This window comes from Melospiza georgiana, chromosome 3, assembly GCF_028018845.1.
Source record: "Melospiza georgiana isolate bMelGeo1 chromosome 3, bMelGeo1.pri, whole genome shotgun sequence".
Classification (NCBI taxonomy): Eukaryota; Metazoa; Chordata; class Aves; order Passeriformes; family Passerellidae; genus Melospiza; species Melospiza georgiana.
This window is the reverse complement of record NC_080432.1, coordinates 65,412,319-65,439,267: the sequence shown is the minus strand read 5'-3', so window position 1 is coordinate 65,439,267 and position 26,949 is coordinate 65,412,319. Positions and strand designations below refer to the sequence as shown.

Sequence of the window (26,949 nt, the reverse complement as noted above, 5' to 3'; positions counted from 1 at the left end):
AATGTATCCAATGTTACTGTCTGATTTTATGTAAGGTACCTCTAATTCCAGCTTGCAGAATACATACTCTTTTCCCAAAACACTTTGTAAATACTTTACAGTATTCTGCCCAGTTCTTCACAATACAAAAAACCAGCTGGTTGCCCAGATAATGTTTATAAACGTTGGAGGCTTTTAGGCCACGCCCAATTGTTTATAATCTGGCAGTAGCCCATTGCAGCACCAGGCCCAGACACCCCTGCAACAGAACAAGAACCTCAGCAGTCCAGGCCACCTGTAACCACTCAACAAGAAACTTCCCACCAGAGTCCCGGAGCAGAGCTGCTGAGCAGCCCCTATCAGCATGCCCATCTTGAGACATTCATTTCTGACTAACAGCGAGACTGGGTCACATTCAACCTCTAGCTGTGAATAAGCCAGGAATCCTGGCTGAGAGATGTGTTACAAATTTTATATGAAACAGCCTGACCAGGGCATTGGATCCTTCCTTCCATGTCATGAAATCAAGGCCAACTACTCAATGCAGAGTTGAGCTGGGTCCACCAGGACTTTGAGCACCATAAAGGGCTGTTCTGTTTACACTCAGCAAAGCTAGGTTTGGATTATGCCTGTACCCACCAGGAGGTTCAGGTGCAACACTGCACAGTGTTTTTAGATACCTGGCTAAAGTGGAAAGCACAGCTCTCAAACAACACTAATTTCCAAGGAGCAGATCATAAAGTGAGATGAAAATAAAGCAAAAATGAACTGGATACAGTAAGGTAAAGAAGTATGTCTGGAATCCCAACCTCTCCTGCAAGGCACATACCTGCAGAATTTAAGTGACCTCAGTCAATTTCTTGTGTGAGATGAGCACTCACACCTTGACAACCGAGAAGGGCTTTATGAGTCCAGCTTTTAACTTTTGGGACTACTTGCTGTAACATACAGTGGAAAGAAAAGACAAATTCTTTGTATCAACTTTTATGCAGTATCAGATTGCTAACAGATGCACCTTCTACACCCATTTCAACCCAAACTGAGCTTAAAGAAGCTCCTGTCTTCAAGAAGATACATATTACTGGCAATGTCAAAGACTTTATGCCCACCTTTCCTGATAAGTTGTGCTAGTTTAGGAGAGAGCCCACAGATATCTTTGGAACTTATACTGAGGTTCCAGCCCTGTGCTTGTATTTCACTATAAAAACTATCTGCTAAAACATTTTATCTGGAGCAACAAATAGGAATCAGAAACAAGGACTACTTCCTCCTGTCCCATCCTTCCCCACACAACATGCAAACTGGACAGCCATGACTCTAAGTACAGCTCTTTGTGAATACTGTCTACCATCTTGCCACTAAAGTAATTGTTTTCTTGGGGTGAAAACCAATATATTTTAGAAGTCGCACTGCAGAGCTCGTAAATATGACATTTCTTCATGCATTCCTGAAACATCAAGGAAAACACATGCTGGAGATGTTTTTCAAGTTCTTGAGTTAACGCAATCAGTTTACTTTGTTCTTCCCACTCCACTGAAGGGAAGAAGCATGTGTGAATGCTGGCCATACCCAAAGTTTGCTGTCAAGATCAGCCATTTTACTTCTTTATTTCTATTTATATACACAGTTAGGTATTACAAGAGCCAGACTATTTAGCCATGAAGACTGTCAAAACAGATAATGTACTGTGTCTCACTGAATTACAAACTGGCTGGGTGCCTAGCCTATTGACTGCAAAAGTCCATTCCATTACAGCTCCAGCCATGTCTTCTATCTACTTCAAAAAGGTTTTTAAAAGCAGACAACTGTGAAATGACTATATGGATCATACAATTTTATTTTTTTTTAACCAACTCCTTCTGTTGGTTACCTGCAATTATTGACTACTAGTTCTGATGCCAACTCAGGAAGAGTAATACTTTACCAGAAAATCCAACTGATGACCTTCAGTATGAGATACCACTCAGCAGTAATCTCCCACAGTATCCACACAGATGTGCGTTCACTTACTCTGCTGGAATTAGTGCTCTAATAAATTGTTTTCCTTACGTGTTTAGGGAACACATGTGCAGCCACAGTGCAATCAAAATTAGTATTACATTTCAAGGAACCGAGTCCTTGGTGTAGTAGCAGTTACAACACAGTGACAGCTCTTATGAGAACCATGAAATTTTGTTTGACTCACTGCAGGCATTGCTTGTATCTGCTTCCAAAATATGCACAATTAATAACTAAAAAAATAGCACCTGCAAGTATGGCAAATTGAATACAGGTAGGCAAGCATCTCCTTTTGAGTGGAAAACACTGAAACAAAACAATAACCCAGAAAATGCACATGGATTCCAAGTTAGAATACCAGAGCTTGCCTTTATATGAAATTGCATTATCTTTCAGAGGAAAATACAATTTAAATACTGGTTTGATTTATAAAATGCTTGACATTCAATCATCAACTTGCATACATGCAGTGAAGTAAAAGCATATTGTGCTTCCCTGCAAAGGGCTTTCTTCTCAAGAAGCATTGTTTATCCAGCTATGAACATAGTCAAAACATGTACTTCATCTAAAAGCAAAACATTATATAGTATTGAAATAAACTAGTATTATAATTAATATAAAACTACTACTTCAGGAATTTCCTGTCTATAATTACAACACCTGTATTAATGCCAAGGTCAGCATGTTAATCCATAGTCAATTTGAAAAATAAGCACAAAATATCTACAGCAAAAATGGTCATATTTTAACCAAGTGTTTATTGCCCTTGTATGGTAAAAGGATAACTATCATATCATGATGTCCATATTTTAAACGTATTTAGCTGAAAAAAAAATTTATCAATCTGCATATCACAGTATTACTACAGCATTATGATTGCTTCTCTGTTGTAGTGTGTTTGTTAAGTCCATTTAATTCTTCCCCCATTTTATGTATCTGCTCCCCCCCCATTTTGTGTAAAATGGTTCTGCCCTCCTCAGTTTTCCCGCCACAGCCCTGCCAGTTATATTGTCAATCTTTTAGGTTATATAATTCCTCCTCCCCTTCTTCCCTTATATGTATGCTTTTCCTCCTCTCTGGGCCAATCAATCACCTCCCCACTCCACCTAGTATTCCAGAAGCTTCTCCTCTTTGGGGGTTGTGGTTGGCTGTGGTCCCGGGGCCCCTCCCATACCTGGTACCTATTGGGCTCTCCACTATGTCATTTGTGTTAAGCTCATCCCCTCTTCTCCCTCTATTGGTCTTCTGTAAACGCCTGCCGGATCCACCCCTTCCCTTTATAACCCTGAGGCACCTTTTGTTCTGGGTCATTCGCTGGTGTGTCAGGGCATCCCTCCCTTGCTGGAATCGCGGGCTTCTCAATAAACCAAGTTTGCCCCGAGTGAGTGTCCAGCTCCTTCCTTCTCGTCGTTAGCAGCGATCCAGTCCGCAGCCAGCACAGCCCGAGGCCTTACGACGCCGAGGGGTGCTGGCAGACCATGCAGCTGGGTGTCAGCCTTAACCTCAGCTAGCCGGACTCTGACCTTCTCTGCTCTTGAAGGCCAAATACACCTCGCTGCACTTCTCTCCAGAAATTTTCCTACTCTTACTTTGTTTTTTGTCATTACCACTTCCCAGGTTTTCAGACTGAAGATGGAGAAATTATTAGAGGGATTCTTGCCTCTCCAAACAACTCAAGAAATCAGAGAAGGAACCTGAAAGGATCTCAAGTACTTCAGTTCTAGGTTTGCTTTCCCTTAATAGCCCTCAGTAAATGAGAAATTATTTTGCTGCTAAATACACAGAGAGCTAGTTTCAGATAGGAGTTTCTCTTTGGTGTTACCAGACCGTTATCATCTTTTGAAGAAACTTGAAACTGATCAAAGAGATTATCTGTTTATTTCTTATGCAGCTCTTATTTAAATTATTCCAAATGTCATATGGAAAGGATGCTTTACATGGAACTGTCATAAACGAGCCTAAACAATATCAATGCACATTACTCAGCAGTGTAAACTGAGTGTAAACATACATATATTTGTAATATTTCTCTCCAGCTATGATTTTTTAAAAACCAACAGAAAATCATGAAGCAGAGACCAAAAATTGCTAACTATATTAATAAAACCTCAAAAACAATTATGTCTGCTTCCCCAATTTTAATTTCTTTACTCTTATCAATGGTAATCTTTTTTAATAACTAATAAAAGAGATTTTTCATATATAATTTTTTCATAGGCCATCATATTTATTTAGATCAAAAAGAGGAGTAAGATTTACAACAGAGATGTTCCCTAACAGTGGCTATTTCATAAGAAGGCAAAATAGTACATCTGTTAACTGCACTGTTGCATAATAGCACAGGAAGAGCAACCAAGAGCAAAGCAGACAAATCTACAGCAATTTGCTGTTTTGTAACCCAAACCAGCGCTTTAAATTCAGCTTGAAAAAAATACAGGAAACACTACTGTAGCTGGACAAAACAAAAAAAAAAAAAAAAGCAATTTCCTTGTGGTAAGATATACTTAGTAAGCAGACTGCTACATTTTGCACTACTTGCCATTTTTGGATAAAGCTTCTGGTGAAGGAAACTGCAGAGAAATAAGGCCTAAGGCATTGATGCCATGTGAGCATTACAAAAACGTGACACTGAACACAACCACCTAGTCAACCCCAGGCAGAAAAAAGGACTCCAGAGTTCAGGAAGGTAACCAGACTTGTAAGGGCCAAAACCAAGTAACACAATGGCAATCACTTCCCCTAAAAAATGAAAGCTTGGTTTTTGCTATACTGCTTATATTTTCTTGTACTAGAAAACCGTGACTAAAATGGTGCATTTATTTTATTTCTGTTAGATAAGTATCATGACTGGTGATAGGCTGGAATATGCTAAATATCTCCAAGCAGAACTCTGGACAGTTCTGAACTAAATAAATGATCTTAACTTCAGATGTGTTGCAAATGCAAAGAAAAACATAAAATAACACATTATGTATTTAAATTACATACTAAAAAACTGTATGTTTTCTGTGGTAAGTAAAAACAGATTTAGTATTTCTTTTCACAATGCTCTACAAGATTTTAGAGGTAGTAGATATTATCCTCCCACACCTCATTGTTATTCGCAGGTGAGTAGGAGGAAAACCAGTTTTCCTACTTTCTAACTCCCAGCTGGTTTCTCACTGAATTGATTTTTCTTCATTCTGAGTGAATGAAATAGTTACTGAACTAACATAATGAATAACAAGAAATACTTTCTCTGTATCTGCAGAGGAGAGCAGTGTTGTCAAAAAAAGCAATTAATACTGAAGGAAACTCTAACTTTGGTCCTTAACCATTACCTTTAAATAGTTCTGTGGTGTGGTTCCTGTTAAAAACTTCAATAGCACAGTCTCCATCTAGATTTAACAGGAACTACTGAAAAATCTGCATGTGTAGTACATGCTTATAAAAGTACCTGAAAATATGCTGTACTAGGATACATGATGGATTATGAGCATGTTACACTATCACACATGCAGCAAACAGGATCATCACCAGTGAGATCCTTAGCAGACAATGGGATCGAGCAGTTCAGTACAACACAACAGAAAGAGATGGATGTGTAACTGTAGAAGAGTGGAGGTTTCCAACTTATAAGTCAGAACTGAGGTGGATGAAGTCCTAGGCAACCTCGGTCAGTGTTAACATAATCTAAGGGGTTGGACTAGATGACCTCATAGCTTCCCTTCCAACCTCAGTGATCCTATGATTACATTACATCTGGGGCTTCATGTAAGGAAAGTGTTCAGCTGCACCAAGGATTGTGAAATCTCTTCATTGTTTGTGAAATTCTCATATCTCTTGAATGACTCCAGCTGATCACAACATTTTAAACACTTCTGAACTATTCTCACAATCTACTGAAGGAATTTTCCTATGGTCATTACAGGTTTAAACTTCACATGAGGATTCTGGTGAACTGACACTGGTAAGACTTCAAACATGTTACTCAGAGGGCAAAAAAAAGTCAGGGGACACAGACCAACTAAAGATTTGAGTGTAAAGTTGTATACTAGACTATCATTAACTAAGAGGTACTCAGTAGCACCTGGTTGTGATTTTATATGCTTATATAGAAATTTTTTTGAATCAAAAAAATTCAAACCCTATCCAAGTTGTCACCCATGTAAATCTGGAAATCATTCTGCAATTGCAACATCTGCACTTGACAGGTTCAACTCATCCATTAGAATAAAGAAGAGTTATCTGTGCATGTTTAGGCATGTACCTTACTGATTCTTTCACTGCCATTTTCTGTCTAAACAGGTCAGGAAGTTTTTACACACACACATACCAGAACTGCCTTTTAAGTCTATAGTGACTGTTCAAAATCTGTTTCTATCTCCATGAAACCGAAAGACATTGAAACAAATAGCTTTGTCTTTTCTATGTGACTTTACAGTCCACTGTTTTTCAATCCTACGAAGAATTCTTACTCATACCATGTCAAATTTCTGGTTTACATTAAAGGGATGCTATCCATTCATTGGTGAGGTCTTCATTATAGATCCTGGATCCACCTTGCTGGTGTCAGCAGCAAACTAACCAATTCAGCTTTTAACCAAGACGTGCAATGTTGATAAAAAAGTTATCACTTCAGTAACAGCCAGGCAAGTTGTATATGAAATGCAGCACTAATGTAATTTCTTGAAAAAGCTTATTAAAGTTTTGCAGGTAGTTTTTCCAACAGCTAATGGTATGTTATGAAAGTGCTTATCAACTGGGAGAATAAGGATTTGAATTCCCATAGGTGGTTGCTCATATAGACAAGACAATAACAAACTAGTATGAAATTATCTTTTCACTTAGTTGAGTACTTTGTTAGTTAAAATATAAGAGGCAAGATACAGATGTAACTAAAGTTATTTTCTCTGTTGCTGGAACCGAAAGCTTCAGTTTGTCTTGGGAGACTAGAGTCTTCCAGTTTAATACCTTGGACATGTACACTCCTCAAAAGGAGTCTGCCATTCCTCACCACTGATCCTGAAAGCTGGAGCTAGAACCCTGAACCCCCTTAACCCTAATAGGGGACTACATTTTAGATTAGTGCTGAAGAGTATTGAAAATAGATATTTACATTATTGCTGAGCAGTGCTTGCACCAAGTCCAGGCTTCTTCTGCCTTTCACACTGCCCCACCAGTGAGGAAGCTGGGGGTGAACAAGAAGCTGGGAAGAGACACAGCTGGGACAGACGATTCCAAGAGACCAAAGGGGTATCTCACAGCATATGGTATCATGTTCCTTACATAAACTGGCAGGAAAAAGAAGGAAGAGGGGAATGTTTGGAGAGATGGTGTCCGTCTTCCAGAGTAACGGCGATGTGTGACAGAGCCCTGCTTTCCTGAAGATGGCTGAACACCTGCCTGCCCAGGCAAAGTGGCAAAAAAACTTGTTTTCCTTTGCTTGTGTGCATGGCTTTTGCTTTTCCTATTGAACTGCCTTTACCTCAACCCACAGGTTTTCTCCTTTTTACTCTCCTGATTCTCACCCCCATCCCACCACAGGGGGATGAGCAAGGGCTGCATATGGTGCTCTGTTGCTGGCCAGGGTTAAATCATGACTACTCTACTACTGCTGCTGGTTACTGAATTTTAACTGCAGCAAAGTTTCTGAAAAAAGTAATTTTTCTAAGCATTTGGAGAATGAAAGCATAGAAAATGTCTACATGAAGGACTTTGAGATAAGCTGCACTGAAGGGCCATAACTGATTCCTCTACATACTGTGGCAAAATTAAGCTGCTGGTTTTTCTTTTATTAATTTCTTCCTTGATGTTTGGAACATTTGAAAAATATCCTACATATTAAGGCAACAAATATTCACTAATGTAGTAAAAAAATACTATATTACTGATTTGTCTGAAGAAACTGTGAAGAAGAATTACAGCTAGTATTTATAAGAAATTTAACATTTAACATTTACAGGTAGGACTTTAAACTGATAAAGAAACCTACTAGAATTCATAGCCCAAGGTATAAAGCAGTGGAAAATAATATTTTACCTGAACACATCATCCAGGGAAGTACAATAGCTACTTTTATCGTCAATTTTCTAGATAAAGTGAAGCCCAGAGAATTTACTCCCTGTGATGACATCTTATAGCTCAGGACATTCTGGAAGAAGACAGTCAAAACTCTTGATTGACCAAGACTCATTAAATTATCCTTTTGACCTTGATAGAAGTCAGTTGGCAGAAATTCTTCATGATTTGATTATCTCCCTCTCCTATAGACATCTTTTGAATGCTCATATTTAAATATAGACATACACACTTCTAAATAAACACCACTTATATCTGTCTCTTGCTGATAAAGCAATGCACAGATGATAATTCTATCATGGAAAAAAAATATTTTCAGTTACAGACCTTCACAAGGAGCTCAAAAATTTAAATGAGTGCTTCAGTTTGCCTGCTTACCAGATTAAACAGGTATTTCTAAATGGTATCTGCTTCATGGAAGAAAGAAAATTAGACTGACTCTGGCTAAAGGCCATGTCTTGAACTTTCCATTTCCTCTATGTCTACATACAAAGTGAAGACAAGATGCAAGCACTACCAGACAATAACGATGTGTACTTGTATTGCTAAGGTGTACATGGCAACACAAGGTGGAAACTAGAGGCCTTAAAACTGGATGAAGAATGCAAAGAAATTCTAGCAGTAAAAAAATTACATCCTCATTTGGAAAAGAGTAGAAAAATAAAACAAGCCTGATTTTCACAGTAAAATTGTTAGAAGCAGATCTGGACTATGATTCAGAGAATATAAACACCTAAAATCCTTTTGCTGCCATGATTGTTTACTACTAATTAAGCAAATAATTTTTTCACACTCCATTTGCAGCAGCATCTTCTGTTTGAAGTGTTGTGAAGACGTTGTGTTTGTCCAACACAAACACTTGTAAATTTCACTTTTTGATGGTTCTACACTTTGATCAATTCAGTGTCTTTCATGACTTCAAGAAAATTGGATTTTAGAGACTTATAAAATTTCCTAAGAACTGGCCATATGAAACACTTGATGACCTCTAACTTTGGCTCTTTACATGGTTGTCCATGTCACAGATGAGGTGAGAAAATAAAAGCTGTGGAAAAGTCATAGTGAGGATAAACAGCAATGTTGCTTCCTTTTGTGGCTATGGTTCTTTATAAAATACTTGGACATACCTCATGATTGGCAAAGGTCTGAAGCACAGTTTATTCAAAGACCAACAAGAAAATGAAGAGGGAAGGAAGGATGTTTATAATAGAAGTCTGATAGCTGTAAGCTTAAAGCTCAAATCAGATTAATGACTTGGGATGTAGACTTTCAACTGATAAAAATTTGGAAGTCACTGTCATATGATTACAGATTAAAATGGCAGCTACTCTCAAGATCAGGTGTATCTGGAAACCATTCACTACATTAACTGGCATTCTGCAGAGGTAGATACCCCTTATCTGAGTATAAGAGCAAAGGCTCTTAGGACAGCACAGGACAAACCAAGCACTAGCACAAAATAAAACACACAACACTAAAACTGACTCTCTGATTGTAGAAGTAATTAGGATTCATGCCTTCTTGACATGCTTTTAACAGAAAACTCTAGATCTTCAGACTTTCTTTTTACATCATTTGCTTTAAGTAAAAAGCTTTTTGGGCCACATAGCTCAAAGAGATACTCGGGAATTATTCAGAGAATACTAATTTCAAGCTCTGGGATGGGAACGCAAAAAACGTATACATAATAAAACATGCTTAGAAAATACTCTTGTGAGAAAAAGAAAAAACCATGAACTCTTATTCTCCCCACAGAAAAGTGTTAATTAATGAGATAACTGAAAGCTGTAAACAAAAATCTAAAGTAAACATAAAACCCAAAGGAGGTTGTGAATTAACTTGACCCTATCCACTTCACTACATAAATGCAATGCTTTTTGCTGTGTATGGCACAACCTCCTCTCTTTTATAATCCTAAGTACATATAGTCTCTCTCATGAATCACTAAACCTTTTGGCTAGGGTTGGCATCGCCTTTTGTCCTGAAAAGAGGGGGTGCACTCCACAGCCATGAAAGCTGAATCTCCTCCCAGGCTGCCCCAGCTCAGCACCACAGGTTGCCTTTCCAAGCAGGGAGAGAAGGGCAGGCACCCAGGAACGAAGCAGCAGGACCCCTCTAGGCAAGGCTTGGCTGGAAGGCCTCAGCAATCTGTCCCCAGCTGCCCCCACTTCCCCATGAGGAAGAGGGTAAGCTGCACACCACTGCCTTCAGCCAGGTCTCACCTGCAGCCACCCCTGAGCATTACTGCCAACCAGCGACTGCAGCAGCAACAAAACACGGCCCTGACACCCAGCCAGCCATACAGAGGCTTAACCATTTACATAACCACGGACTACAAAATACACTAAAAAATAAGGGCACACGCAATATTCAAGATCAGAAAGGCTGACAGGGCAATGCATTCCTCCCCAAAGCATGCACACAGCTGCCTCAGCCCAGATCCATTTGAAGATGGATCCTTCAGGCAGAATGGCCTGAAATCAGGGAGTGATCCATGGGGATCCAGGAAATATGGATGATATGTCTTTGCAATCTCTTTCACTGCAAATCACTGATCCTTTATGAATTTTCAAACAAGTAATGAATATCGGGAGAGAAAAATTGTCCAGCACAGTGAAGCAATAATCCACAGACATGAAACACATTCCGCATTTCTCTCCTCATTCAACTCCACAGCTACAAGAAGACAGTAGCACAGTAAACAAGCCTCCTCCTCCTCAACACACTTCAACTCATTCTTCCCACACACAGCTGCCACTATCATGCATATTTCAAAGCCTCCATCTGGGCTTGACAACTGTACCTTCCTTTCTTCCAGCCAACAGAAATACACGTCCTACTCAAATCGGCATGGATGATACTGTGCTGTTTATTTCAAAAAAGAAGCTGTTCCACAAGTAGGTCATGTGGGTGGAAGCCTCCATGCTAACCTACATGTTCGCTGTGTAGGTTAGAGCTGAGCTACCCTACATTCATTTTTCCCTCTTTCCAGCTAGAAATTGTCTTCAGGCAGCATGTGAGGACTCATGGTACTTGTCCAGGCTGCTGAATGCCTGGTTCTTCTGCATAAACACCTACTGTTCACACAGGGATTAACTTCACAGTATACACCCAGCAGGTTAAACATTTCCCAGAGATTCTTCATTTATGCCACATATGGTGCACAGTGCAGGTACACCTCCTTCTGTCCAGAAATATGTCCATGATTCCAACAGCTGTTGCAGACTGAAGATGTCCTGAACTCAGCATGCACACAGGCAAATCTTCAGTCTACAGCCCTCATCTTTTTTCTCTTAAGGTCAACTTGCCCTGCTGGAGCTATGCCTCTTGAAGTGCTGCTGCAGCAATCACCCACTCTGCACCCACAGCAGCAGCCTACGTTCTACCGTTTAAATAGCTGTGTCTCTTCCTTCCTCCCCCATCAGCAGCCTGTACTCAGATCACCCTTCCTGTACCATCCAGCATGTAAACATGCACCCTGCCTCTCCTGTCTCTTGCTCTGCAGTGCCTGGGTAGGTACAGGCTGAAGACAGTGCCTCTTGCAACACCAAAAGCCAAAGTTACCCCAGGCTGTGGTTCTTATCTTGGACAGCAGAAGAAGAGGGGGCCAAAGTGGAGTTGGGTTGCTCCTGATCCACCAAGGGGGAAGGACCGGCGTTTATTCACACCCAATGGCTATGTCCACACATTTCCCATATCTTAGTGAATAGCAGCAGCAGAGAGTCACCAGGTGAGACAGGGCAGACTGGAGGTGATGCTTAACAGCCCAAGCCAAGCAGGTTGAATAGCCACCAGCCCCACCCTGCAAAAACCCCAAAGGCTGAACAGGGGTAATCTGTGGGCAGCCTGTGCCCCACATCACCTCCTAAACCACCTGAGATTAACATACAGATTACACAACTAAGGTAATTCCTAAAGGATTTTAATGACTATACGTCCAACCAATTTCAGTGTCTTGTCTGCTGTGACTGCATTTGGTTCAAATCACACTTCTCCGCAGAGAGATGTGAGGCTTTAGTTAGCAAATATTTCTTAAATGCTTTGAGAACTTGTAATAAAAGGTACAATGGCACTACAAAGGAATTTTAGTAAGATGCTTGCTATCAGAAGACGTTAATTTTTTTTGGAAGGTCTCTATGTGTGTACTGCTTATTTCTTGGAAAAAGGAGAACAAAGGAGATGGTACGCATGTAAGCATCCCTAAAGAGAACAGACAAGATTGATCATTTAGAATGGTCAATTAGCTGTTTATACTATTTACCTGGGCTTTCTTTTGGGAAGACCACCAAGGAGAAAAACTGCAAAGCAAACTCCAGTGGAAAGATATTTTCAACCCAGCATACTCATTCATTTTAGGTCATATGGAAAAAGATGTGACCTAGATCTTCTGCCACTTTGCAGGCACTAGCTGTCTTCCTACTTTACCAGTATTTCCAACAAACTGAGATATGGCCTTAATTTTCCTTAAGCTGATCATACAGGTTTAAAATTTTTTCTTTGATATTTATCATAGTGCTTCGGAGGTCGCCCAGGCATTTTATGCAGACTGCTGGTACACTTAATCATTTCAGTGTCTTCTTGCAGTAAATCAGAAGACATTATATTAATAAAAGATGGGTCTGTTCCAGGTCTGATTCAGAATGCTGAACCTCCATCTACCTGGCTTAGAAAGAGTTCTTTAAAAAGGTCAGTTTACTCTATGGAATTCTGAGTATCAAGGCTATGTCTTCTCTCACACAAGATATATACACTCGAGACCAGCATGAAGACACTGGAGTGATTCAGAATGAGGCTCAAGGCTGTCCATAGCACAGCCTAGCCAAAGAGACCTTGTCTGAAAATACACCACTGAGATACAGGCACACCATGCAAATAAGTATCTCATAAAACATGTTTACCTCCATCACTACAGTTCTTTGTCTGGCAAAGACTGTTTGGTCACATTCACTTAACACATAAAACAAGACAGGCAAAATACAAGGTCTGCAAGGGCAAGACTGGCCAGAAGAGAACATGTACCCATATTGTTATTTTTTGTTTTTGCCTTCAAAATACTTACTAATTCTTGTAATCAGGCTGTACATTGTCGGTTTCTCGGCTGTTTAGGTGGCCTGGAAAGGCCCAGAGTGGCCTTGGACAGCCCGGCGCTTCAAAGGACGAGGAGAGACTTCTGATCTTGTTTCGGTCTCGGTGTTTATTAATTGTTTATCTAAAAGATTTTCTTTCAGCCCGACAGAGGTCTGCACAGCAAGTCAGCCATGGGCACACTGCGAGCCCCCGGGGCGGTCACTTATCTTTATACCCGAAGTTACGTGTACAATATTTATAATTTTTCTCCAATACCTTCTACCCTTATTAACCGATGCACTTCTAGTAAAGACCAATCCCAAAGTGCCACCATCACCACAGAAGATGGAGGCCAAGAAGAAGAAGGACAGGACACACCCCAATTCCTCCATCTTACTTCTCTAGACCCCCTTGTCCAGAAATCCTAAACCCTGTGTTTTATACTCTAATTAATCCCTTCACCATTCACCCAGTAAAATCCTCCCAGTCCTCATACAGATGTCATCTCCTGTGTAGGATCAAAGTCCAGCCACCAGACACTTCTGGCAACATTCCAGGACTCCCGAGCCCCCCAAGGGTGGTCTCGGTCACTCTGCACCTTCATCCTGAGGTGCTGAGATCCCACAGTACATAGTTAAAAAATAATAAATAAAAAATAAAAAGAAAAAGGTTAAGCAGTTGTTATTTTCTGGGCTTAGATTTATCATACTCTTCTGACTCTCACTTTCAAATTTAAGCTTGCATTGACTATTCCACACAGCACAGGTACAATTTCTATGAAATAAGGTAATATTTATGATTAAGTCACAACTTTCAGTGTTATAATCCTCTTGTGACATTGATCTGTCCCTTGCTAGAGGGAAATTTAACACATTTTCAATTAATACCACTGACAAAATATTTCTGAATAACAGTTTCTCACTGCACTGGCTGATTCCTTTCTAACCTCGTTTTGTCCGAGTATTTTAATGAAGACAATCAAATGTCTTGTTTTCACTTGATCAGTTCAACTGCTCTGAAACCATGATTTTGAAATACTTTTCCTAAATCTTTTTCCTCACAAGAAATTGTAAGATTGATTTTTTTCTTCCCTTCTGGAACAAATTCGTAACTTCTAAATTTACAATCACACAAGAAGTGGCATTAAAAAAAAAACAACCAAAAAACAGAAAAAACCTTACTTCAGTATTTTATGTCTTATCTTACAATGTGCTGAAAAATCACATATTTCTAAGTCACATGCATATGTGGATGCTTTGTATCTACCAGAACTGGGAGTCTGACCTCAACTCAAGTGCAAATTACGCAGAACCCATGTGAATAATACAGAGAGAATACCTTCCCATCAGCTGTAAAAATTAACACCAAAGTACCCCTGTAGATCAAGATCTTTGTTACCTTTCCATTAGCTGTTGGAAGTAATATCAAAATACGCCTGTAGATCTGGACCTTTGTGAGATGCACTGACCTCCTGGGACATTGTATCACAAGGCAGTTGTGAACACTGGTTCCAGGGAAGTGCCACACAGGTAGGCCCTGTGCTAGGGCTGAACTCTCTGACAGAAGTGACATTGAGACCAAAGTGCTCCCACCAGAACACAGCACCCTAACAGCAGCCCAGCCCTGTGTTCAGCACAGGAAGGCTAAGCAGGCAGGCTACAGACTCTAGGGGGGTCATATGTTGAGCATTCCTTCTTCCAAACATCATTTGGCATCCTGGCTGACATATCTTAAAAGATATTGACTCTAAGCTACCTAGTTCAATCAAAAGTTTATTTGTATTGACCTGGATTACAGGCAAACTGATTTTATACATCTGTCTCTGTATGTGTCCACTGGGCATGCGTTCAGCCTTGCTCATGGTTGGAAATGGGGGAGTGGAGCCATGGCAGGCTTATCAGGCTTATCTCTATCTGGTAACCCCTGACAAAAATGAGTATGTTTTCATGTGGGTTTGAGGAGAAAGTTATCATTGTGAAATGTATATTTCTCTCTTTCCTTACTCCTAAATTGCACCAGGTGTGTTGCATACAGCCAAAATTCGCACCTACAAACAAAGTAGAAGTACTTGTACACGTTCACATGAAAAAAGAGAAAGAAGCTGTTTCTATTAACAGCTGAAAAGCTAAGCAGCTAAGCAATGTTCAAAAACATTTTTGTTCATTTCACTGAAAGTAGTAGATTTCAAACCTCACAATGATTGTTAAAAGACAAGTTTTCTTATTAGGAAATATAAAATACAATTTAAATAATTTTGGCATCTCATTTAAAACAAGTACATTACAAAAAACAAAGATGGAAAATGTTGGAATAAATATTGATTGCTGATTCTGTACATAATTTTGATTTTTCATGTTAAATGTCAGTTTTTATCAAGGACCTGCTTCTGAATTGGAAATTTTATCATAAAAAAATTGAATGGCAGACTACCAAGAAATGACAAGATTTTAACACCATAATAAACATTAGGATCATGATCCGTTATGCTTAACACTTACAGGCTTTTTTTTCCTGTAACCAGGATGCTTAAAAACTTGTTCAAAAACAGAAAGCAAAGCTAAGAGTCTTATGTAACAGCATAATTTCCAAACTGGTTTATTTAAGGCCACACCACAGCAAGATCAAGTTTTTCTAATGGAAGATGGCTTATTTTTTATTGGTTTGGTTCTATACAAGAACCTTTAAAAACACGAGAGAATGAATGACACTGAGTAGGTCTGGTATTTGGGAAGGACAGGGTGAGAACACAGAATATATGAGAATGAATGCACTGGGAAGAAAGTATGTGTGAATGGTGGGGAAGGAGTGTAAGGAGTACGTGGGGTAAGAAAAGCAGCACTTGACAGGAAAACACAGGCTTCTGGAAGAGCACTGGGAGTGTAATTAGAACTGCAATGCAGAGCTGAAAGACCAAGGAGATTGCTGGGTTAGAAGATACTACAACAAGGGAAGAGAAATCGGATAGGGGGATTCCTGTAAGAAAAAAAAAAGGCACAAAATATACTGATAGCTGACAGCAACTTGTAACTGAGGAGCGTGACAGGGTGATAAGGGGTGCAAATGGATCAGGGCAAAGGGACAGTACTTTCACTGACAAAGCTAGCAGTGGATGAAAAGAGTCATCCCTTGCACACCTTCAAGAACATTCACATTTCGATTTTATATTGCAGGTTGAATTTTAAAATCAAAAAGTTCAGATCCCACTGGTCCAAATCCTCAAAGTAACAAGAGGTCCCTCCAAGCTTTTCTAAAATGCATTGTCATAAAATACATCTCATCATTTGAACTCAGCCTTGTAATTAATAGGGAGCAAATGCAAAACAGCTTTGAAGTATTTTGGTAATATTTGGTAATAATTTTAAGTAGCTTCTGCCTTAAACCATGACAAAAAGAAAATAAAACTTAGCCTGAAATTATACATAACTTAAAAGCAGAGAATACAATCTATAGAAAACCAGAGGTATCTAGCTTCTGAAATTATATTGGCAACGAGTCAAGGAGATTTGAATGCTAATCTTCTATAATAATATATTAGAATTAGAAAGATCATTAGCTCCTTAATAAACACAGGAATATCCCTTTCTAGCCACGGTAGGTCATGAGACAACTAACCCAAAAGCTGTCTGCTCTCTCCTGTCCTCTACAGTCGACACTGAAAAACTTGAACAGCATCTTGAACCGCTGTAATCTTTGACCCATTGTTCATTAATTGGTCACCTAGACTGACTTCAGTAGTAGTAGGACCAATTTACCCTGAGATGTGCACAGCATATGGAGAGGCTATGGAACAGAGTAGCTCTTATGACAGTTTGATATTTTCAAATTATGCGCAGCATAGGTAAATAACTATTATATCAAATGTATATGAAGATGTGTATCCACACCTGAACACACCAAATCCCTTCCAACCTCCCGAATGTCCAGTTTAAAAGTACAGTGCCATGCAGTTCCACACAGCAGAGGTTTCCACTGTGACTCACGCATTCTTGGGACTCACTTCCTGGGACCTACTGGAATGCAGACAATTGTGTCTACTGCACAGTCCTTGGAACACAGAACAAGTAAACCCAGGTTAAGAAAGTTTTCACAGCATGGAGTCTCCATTTGTTTGTAAGCCTAAGTGAACAGCAATGGGGACCTCTGCATCTGTCAGCGCATATGGCTTCTAGCTAGGGACAAGCTTTGCAAGCCCCCTGCGCTGAGCACAGCCTGCTAAGCCAGACACGATGCGCAGAGAAGTGGTGCTGTGGCACCAGTGCCCCCAGCCAGGGGGGCTGTGTGGGGAGACTGCGTGGGTGTGCGGGAGGAAGAAATGACAGTGAGGAAAAGGAAAGAAGGGAAGTCTGAGGGAGCTAACACATGCTGGTTTAGTCAAGAAATACCAGCCACACTGCATCTCCACCCTTTGCTTTCCCTCACTTTGTCCTCATAGCTGGCAGTCAAATACCTAAATACCAGTTTATCACAACACAGAACTGGTCGGCACAGTGCACTCTGTCACCTACGTGCCCCAGGTACAAAGTGCTGTCATGTCTGATTCCTTTTCTCCCTCACTTCCCTACTTCCTTTCCTTACACGGCTGAGCCTACACAAGCCCTGGCCACAAACAACTTGTGTCCTCCCTATGGGCAAGGGCCCCACTGCCATGCCTCAGGATCAGCCACTTGCCCCAACATCAGCTGTCTGAAATGCTTCCTCTCCTTTCACAGGCATGTGCTTGTTAAGCGCCTCGCAGGGAAAACATCCCTTCTGTATTCTTGCATTTCACCAATTCATATAGCAGCAGTTCAAGTCAGCAGTTTCTTTTTCTTCCTTTTGCATCTGATCAAGTACATTTAGGAACATATGCCACCTGTACTTTGCATGTGGAACTCCCACTCGTGCTGAATTCTAATAATATTAGCAATAATAATAAATAACAATTTATTACTTATGTGCTGTCAGGACCAAAAGGCTTCAAGACACATTATAAAATATACACAAATATAGGGAAGAAAAAAGTCAATTTACCCTCAGGTACAGAAACCCCTTAGGTTTAAAAAAATATACAAATACAGACAGCACGGCCTGAAACCAAAAATGAGCCAATCAATCCAGAACAGATTAAAATTTTATTTCTCAGCTAGGTCCCTTCCTGCACAAGCAGTCTGAAGAGTCTAGCAGCATTTGTAGAGTTAAGATTCAGCCTCTTAAATTGTTTCAGTTGGACCAATTATTTGCAAAAACCCACTACCCCTTGTGCACTGCTTTACATGTAAGGAAGAAATTAGTGAGGGATTTTACATCCTGCTCTCCTGCACATTCTATTCTACTTTACCAGGACACCAAATATTCAGCTAGGAAAAATGCAGCAGCACTAGTTTTGTTTTAAGCTACACTGCAGAGTCCTCATGCACTTTAAAACAACTAACCTGACAGACAACTGCAGCAAAAATACCTGAACCATGTCAGCTACAAACAGATTAAAGTGGAAATTATTATACAACTTCATCTTCTGGCATATTTGTTTGGAAAACCTACTGTAAACTGGATGCTTGTATGGGCAGTGGCAAGACAGGATGTTCAGGGAATACAACTAGAGGCATTCAAATGGTACTTTGAAACTCTCAAGGGAGAAATGGGATTTAGCTACATTGCCAGAAGAAGCCTTCATACAAATGAAAATCAGGTTCTTATTTTCCCCTAGCATTTCACATAAGCTTAGCCTGTTTTCAACCAACAGAATTCCTAAAACTTGCAGCATAAAAGCAATTTTGCAGCATTAAAAAAAAACCCCAAAACTTAATCACAGTTCTAATTGGGAGAGGGGCTTGTTTTTAAGTCTTACCAACACATACTTATAAATTTTAACTTAGAGTTTCTTCCTGTCTGAAAAGTCTGGAAGTTTTACTTCCAACAGATTTTTTTTTCTTCAGAGTTGGGTTAACTTTTCCATCCACTAAAGTTAAACACAGCTTTTTCAATGGTAGCATATTTAACTATGCTGAGTTGAAAAAATCTTGCATTATACATAGTAAGAGTAATGGAACAAAGCCTGCAATGCTTTGAAGACTAATAACAAATTCAGAGCCTTGGAAAATACAGTACAGGGAAAATGTAATTATACAAATAAATGCTGGCAAATAAGGCAAAATTTGAAAAAGCTTTCATTGGAAGGATGAAAGCTTTTCATATTCACTCATTCAAAGAGTTGGTCTACAAAATAATTCAGTTGTCAATTTTGTTTCTACCTTATATGCCATATTTACCCATATATACATACATACAGTGGAACACCAAGATGAGAAGACTAGGCCTCATATTCAATTACTTTAAAAATCCCAAAAACCTACACTGAAAGGAGTTTGATATTTTGCATGAATGTTTTGCAAGCAATAACATCACTTTTATTTCAAATACAGAAATATCCAATGTGAACTTTCTTATACACCAATATTTATTTCACTCTTGAATTCTACAGAAAGCATACTAACCTGACACTGGTGGTGATCGTTTTTACATCTACTGTCTGGAATTGCATTAGCAATTAGAACTCCAAATGACAAGAAATTCTCCACTCATAATGAGCTCCTCCCAACATCAGAGACTATATTAAAGTAGCACAATTGGAAAAATGTTTTCTACATATTGTATTAGGATATGCAGGCCCTCACAAAACCTATTATTACATATGGAAGGTTGCAACTTAGAAAATACTTCATCTAATAGAAGGAATCTAAGATTTTTTTTATTGGTTTGTTCAGGTAAAAACACACTCAGCATAATCCTTCATAATGAATCTCATATATTGTGCTCAACAGACTGCAGAATTGCATATTTTTTCTTTATTATGTTCTATCGTTTCACTTAATTCAAATCTTCAAACTTATATCTGTGGAACGTGAAGGTTTTTTAATTTCATAAAGGCTTTTTCTTTACTTATAGGTCAACTTCAGATTTGTTGTACAGTGGCATATTACCACATATTCCTTTTCAGCCCAAGGACTATCTACATGGCAATCTACCCTACAAATCCTTGTACATCCTAAGGTTCATGTAACTGCCAAGAATCGAGTGTTATTTGATTTTTATTACAAATATATTTAATTTAGAACACTAAGTCTGCAAATTTCTATATTAGTTAAGAATATTATTTGATAGGCTATATAGATCTTTACTACAGCTTAAGAAGGTCAATCTTCCAGAATCTATTTCTTGTATAAACTTACATGGCTGCATTAACATAACACAACTATAAGGCCAAAAATACATTGATCAAATCATTTTTAAATACTTATATTCACAATGGATTAGGACAGCTCAGAACCCAAATGACTTCAGCAAAGCACACTAACGTAGAACACTAGACATGTTGTCCTTGTTTAAAACAATTTTTCCATATGAAGGCATATAAGATTATCTGAATTGTCCTTACCACTGTAATAAAATTTTAAAGAAGTTGTCATCATTTGAAACTCTTCTGGCAAAACTCTACAGACAGCACACTGGTGTAAAACACAGCACTACTGCATATCACTTACCTACTCCAAGTTCTAAAATAAAATTACTGACATTAGTTAAATCTATCATCATAGAAAGTGATCCCAATTTTTCCTCTCTTCCATTCACCTGCTTTATGCTGCCAACCCTATTGCCAACACAAATAGTCAAGACAGCCATAACTTCCCTGAGAATTCTCAAATTAAATGTACATCATACTTAAGTACAACTGTAAAATAAAGGGCAGACTAATGCAATGTGAAAACAGAACACTTCAATGTAGTGCTCAAATTCCACTCAATTTGTAATAGCGCTTCCAACAGCAAATGGAAAATACGGATCTATGAATAAAGAAGGGTGAACCTATTACATTTTTATTACTGCATCAACAGCACTATACATTACTCTTCCCCAGACATGTTTACAGCCCAAGAGTGAAAAAAAAGCTCTGAAATACTTAAAAGGCTCTTCTACATATATTATCACCTTTTCTCTGAAATACCTTAACTATCATTAAGAATCATCTTGTTATTCCTTTAAAAACTATCCTTTTTTATGTAAACTGATACATTCTCCATTGACTTATTATCTGTAACACCACAGAGGTATTTAGATATGATGGTTAATTACTACTGGGAATAATGCATAGTAATATTTTACACTTCTGGAATCTTTTCACTCAAAAGCCATAAAACACTTGCATATCAGGGTAACTTTACAGATGATGAAAAAGGAAATCATAAGGTGAAATGTATTTTACTAAGGGAAATCCTGTAAAAGAGTCATAGTTATATTCCATAGAGTGTGGAATGTGTTTTCACTTTTGTCCTCTGCTTGTGGCAAGTGTAACCCATACAGTTAGCAATGAAACTCAGTTTCAAATAATACATCAATGGTACTGTTTATTATTCCTTCATTCTGAAACTATTGGCCTCTAGTATTTTCTGGTCCTTTTATTTCCTATCAGCTCCACTAAATCCAAATTGGGCACAAATCACCAAAATTTTTAGCTGCATTTTGCTAAACTGATATCTTTTTTGTTGTCCAATAACTGTATCACAAGCAGCTTAATAACTAATACACTAATTAAATAAATTATAAGTCTAATAACTCGAATTTCTAGTCCTGTTGATAACAAGGTCCTCTGAAAGTTTTCAGAGACAAGGATATAAGTTCTGATCGCTTATTTGAACTTAATCAAACTAAATCTAAAGGTGTTTTCTGAAAAAAACCTCCAGCATTTACTGGCAAAAAAAATGTGTGCTGGGAACAGAGCACATACCTATTTTTCATAGAACTCAATCTGCCAGGCAACATATAAAAAGTTCATACAGACATCCTGCTATTTCTTTCAAGAGAATAATAAATGTATAACTCAGGCAGATTTATATATGAGCAAAATCTGTTCCTCTCTAGCTTAGGCTGTGCTGAATCAAGTCATAGGAATACCCAGGTTAACATTCTGATATTCAAAATGGGACTATTAATTTTATGATGTTAATCATAAAACATAACACTTGAGACTGCTTCCAAAAATCTGGCCTTGCTTTCTGTCTCTAACTATCCTGTGCTGCCTATCAGGGAGATAGATTATAAAATATGAAACCAAAAAAGATTATAAAATATGAAACCAAAAAAACCCATAAATTTATTAATATATGTGCACTTGTATCTTGGTTTACTCTACTTTCTTTGAGGAATAAGGTTTTCATAAAAACTGCACAACTAAAACTAGAAGCTATTTAGACTAGCACATCCCTTACTAAGGAGGTACATACTTACAGCTCTAAGTTACTTTTCTGCTAATTATTACACACACCCTAACACATAAAGTAGATTTGGTCTTCTTTTGGCACCCACAGGCTCTCCACTTTATTCCAGAAGACAAATTCTATTTAATTTTGCCTCCTCTCCCAACAAAAGTAAGAGATCCAAGAGAAATTGAAGAATAAAATGCAATAGCAACTTTTAAACGAGTGGGTGCAATGGATTCCTCAACAAATGTGCATTTATAAAGGCAAGTGTGTGATTGCAGTGTATGCAGGATGACCAAGCACTATTATCTCTAATCCAGGTACTTCAAGTACCTACAGAACTGCATAAGGAGAATTTCTGAGGGATTTATATAAGATGACAAACTTGTTGCAAAGAATCATATTTGCTGGCATCATTTCCTGCCTAACTTAAATTTCAGCTATGAGGCTCAACAATGTATTTATGGGGTGCAGCACAGGACAGTGCTGCCCTGCAGCATTCTACTATTAAAGCACAAAATCGTGAATTTGAGTTAAACAAAGGCAGCTATACAAGAAATTTTAGGCCCATTTCTGTAAATATCCCATCTGTATCCAATTCTTTGCTATTTTCACATGAAGTAACCTCAGGGCTTTGTTTGTGTTTTGAGTTTAAATGAAAGCAACACGTAGTTTTGAACTAGCTTGAATATTCAGTTTCATAATTCCATCTGCTGGGTCCACCAACTGATTTTGGCAGCAACTCTACCTCTTCACACCTTGGTTTTGCACTCTATACATGACACAGAAGACACTGCTGTCTTTTCTGGGTGGGCTTTGGAATACACAGGTACTAGGCAGGTATCTTTACCACCTTTGCAAAAAGCAGGGTAAATATCTACCACCTCTATATACGCAGAAGAAAGGCTGAAGTGGAGATATTACTGTTAGTAGCAGCAGTCAGGAGCATCTTGAATATAATGTCAAAACATATTGCCTGTGCATTGCTTCGTAAACCAGAAAAATACTCCACTGTCACTGGTGTTTTAGGGAATGCTGCCACCAGATTTGCAACTGCAAAAAAAATAGTAAGTCATAAGAATGACAGCAGTTAAAATTTATTGGTTGTACTTATTTTCTTTCATAATTTAAAGACAGAAGACATCAGGGATGAACATTGGTATCCAAAACACTAAACACTACTTAGATATGAATATCCAAAATACTTTGGATCAACATGGACATTACATTTGTATTTAAAAACTTCCTCCTTATGCTCAACTTCTGTGAACAGTGTGAGGGTTCAAAGTCTACTGTTCAAACCACTGCATACACTTATAATGTTTCACTTATAATGCCCCACATTTTAGAGTCCAAACTACTAGATTTTCATAATTCAGTTCAAAAGTATAATACCTGCTGATAACTGTAAATAATTTATCACAGCCCCTCTACAAAACTGGCTACTTAAGACTCCAAGAGATTTATGGATGCTGAGACTGGAACGAACATCCCTTTGCAAATGGACAGATGGAAAAAATTCCAAATTACTTTACAGATTAAAGTAATAAACTGACTTTTCTCAAAAACTGGTAGCAGTTTTTGGAAGCAGAAAGAACTTCTACGTGCTTCTGTGATGTCAAAGATGAAATCTCTGTTTGTGGAGGTACAATCTGTAGCAAGAACACACGTCTGCCAAGACTCTGGCATTGATGATATTTTGTCTAGACAGCCTTTGAATGTGACTGACACAGGAACAGTGCACATGGCTGAGCAAACTGAAACTTATGGAAGAGCTTTTCAAGACTTAGTCAAGATACAGGATTTTGGAAATATGCCTAACATCCTCTAACCATGCCTCCTGGTACCCTCCTCAGGAATCTAACTGGTTTTGTTTTGTCAAATCTCCTAGCTGTCCCAGCAAACAGAAAGATACAGTTGCTCACATAAGATACTGGCAGGGCCATTTGGACATGAAGACATATCATTGGCAAATGGAGAGCTCTGCATGCTGGCTAGTCCCTGAGAAAGGCATTCAAGTCACTGAATTGTGTGTTATTTTGAAGGACAGAACACTGTAAGAAATAGCTAAATCTTTCCTCAACTACTGGGCTTGACTATGGGAAACACATGACAACTATTAGCTAAAGGACAGAAATAACTAGCTGCAGTTGATAACTATTCTAGCTATTTTAGAAAGCACTACATATTTACCATGACCTTTTGAGCCCTGACAGAAGTAGACTGGACCATGTACATACTTTGATGGAAAAGCCCATGTGAACTTGCCATTGACAAGGCTATAATTTCTGGGAAATGATGACTATCATTTACAGTTAAATTTTCACTGTATGACAGCTCCAGTTGACTTAGTCCTCAAGCAACTGTCAGGGCTAGGAGAAAAGAGATAAAGGTGAAGGAGACTCAAAGAGATTATCAGCTTTTAGCTTTGGCTCGTTCACTTCCAGTTCAACTGTCACTGAAGTCAACAGCTACCCCCCTAACTTACTGGGATTTTATTTTAACTTCTATTAACCAATATTACAGACAGTACTGTTCAGCAACCCAAAAGGTAAAAAAAAACATAGATTCTAGTTTGTTCTCCAGATAAACATCAAGCCTTAAGACACTAATTTAGAGTTACTGCTGTGGAACCTCAGAGCTCCAGCAAATCTTTGCACCTGCAAAAAAAATTATCCTGGCTAAGTGAAAAATATAGTGGATTCTTCTTCTCTGCAAATAAAATACAGACCTCAGTGAACCTTAACCTAATCCTGATACAGAAATTTGCCTGCTTGACCTGCTCGGCCATGAGTGTTTGAGTCTTTGGTCTCCAAGCCCACAAACTCAACTTATAGAGTCAGTAACGTGTGTAGGCAATAGCAGCAGTACTTGTGAATGTACAATGAAGTTCTGAGACAGGTGTTATCACTGGGAGGCACTGAAATACTTGCATTTTGGTACTTTTCAGTGAGTTGGAACCGCAAAATTTCTCACCTAGTTACACCGTGGATACAAAGAAAAAGAAGTATTTTGATCTAGGTACTAGGTGTAAGTTGGCTATCATATTTCTGAACCAGAAACGAAGTTTCTCCTCCCATCTCCTCTCTTCCTCCCGCCCCCTCTCCTCCCACCGGCACTAAGGGAACACTTGTTATGGGGGCGGCACGCCTAGGAAGCTCAGATTAAAAATAGCCCTGACTAGCACCTGGTGTTCTCCAGCAGGCCAGCATGCTGGTGACTCCAGCAGATCTGGACCCTTATGAAGAAATATGATGAAATGACATGTCTTTTATTTCATACACTCGTTTATGGATTTGCAGCCAAAACTAACTGGATCTGGCAAGTTGGAGTTGCCTGGCTCTTTTTGCATCACTGACACACTTGCACCTGTCACGGATGGATTCCTCAGAAGGGCCAAAAGGAGCAAGACATATATTTTATTTTGACAGCACACGGGAGCCAGATGCTGGGCCAGCAGGTTCTGGTGTTCACTGTCGGCCATTAGAAAAGGCGAAACACATCAGCAGCACTGGTTCGGGTGGCAGGCCGTCAGGCGCACCTTCCCCGCGGTCGCTTACAGGCAGCAGCCGCTCGGCTTTGTCCGTGCCCGTCTCCGTTCAAACCACCCGGCTCCGCGGAGTCCGGCTGGCCCCTCTCACGGCCGGCCCTGCAGCCCCAACATGTCGCCGCCCCGCTTTAAGGTCACCGCATGGCGAAGCCGTCGAGCGCCGGGGCCGCGATGCACCCGGGCCGCGGCCGCTCCACGGGCAGCGCGAGGGAGGGGGCAGGGCCACGGCCGCCGCCGGGGGCACTTACCAGGTCTATGAAGGTCAGAAATTTCCAGCTGCCTCCATAGGTCTGATGCGCGGGCATGTCAATGGCCTTGTAATTGCACAGGATGGAGCAATAGGACAGGAGGATGGCGGCGTGCAGCACCTGGCAGGGCACCAGCGCCATGTTTGCGGCGCGGGGTGCGCCTCCGTGTGCCTGTGCCCGTGTCCGTGTCCCAGTGCCCCGCGTGTGAGTGTCCGTGTCCCGGTGTGTGTGTGTGTATCCCTGGGTGTGTGTGCGCGCCGTGCGGGCGGGACTCCGAGCGCCCCCGCGGCCCCGGCCGGGGCGGAGCGCAGGGCCCGCGGTGCGGCGGCGGCGGCGGCGGCGGCAGCGCGGGGCAGGGGGGCGGCAGGGCCGGGCGGCGGCGGCGGCCGGGCGGGCTCGGCGCGCTCCCGAGCCTCAGCTCCGCGTCCGGGCCGGGCCGGAGGAGGCCGGGCCGTTCCCGAGGGAGGGGAGGGACGCCGGTGTGAGCACGAGTTAAGCGCAGGACCCGGCTGCCCGCCGGTTTTCAAGCGGGAGCTACAATGACTCAGCAGTTACGGGTTATGCCTGCCTGGCTCGGAGCAGCGCTCCGGCTCGTGTGTGTCCCCCCCGCGGCCCGCGCTGCCAATGGGCGGGAGCGCGGCCGGGGACGCCCGGGAGAGGCCGCGGAGGGGGGGCGGCTCTGGCTGAGCGCCCTGCCTGCCGCGCCAGGGCTGCCCTTCTGTGTCCGTACCCCGCTTGTGTCCGTACCCTTCGTGTGTCCGCACAGCGGCCCCGCCGCGCAATGCATTTGTTTTGCCCTCTGTGTTCCTGAGGA

General features: G+C 40.3%; 1 protein-coding gene across 1 annotated transcript in view; it reads right to left on the bottom strand.

Moving 5' to 3' along the window:
- Window positions 1-26,433, bottom strand: part of AIG1 (androgen induced 1) — a 123,954-nt gene extending 97,521 nt beyond the window's left edge. The window contains exon 1 of the mRNA XM_058020100.1: window positions 26,136-26,433. Coding sequence (XP_057876083.1) covers window positions 26,136-26,276 — 141 coding nt within the window. The 5' untranslated portion in view covers window positions 26,277-26,433. The remainder of the gene's footprint in view (window positions 1-26,135) is intronic.
- Between the last annotated feature and the right edge of the window lie 516 nt (window positions 26,434-26,949).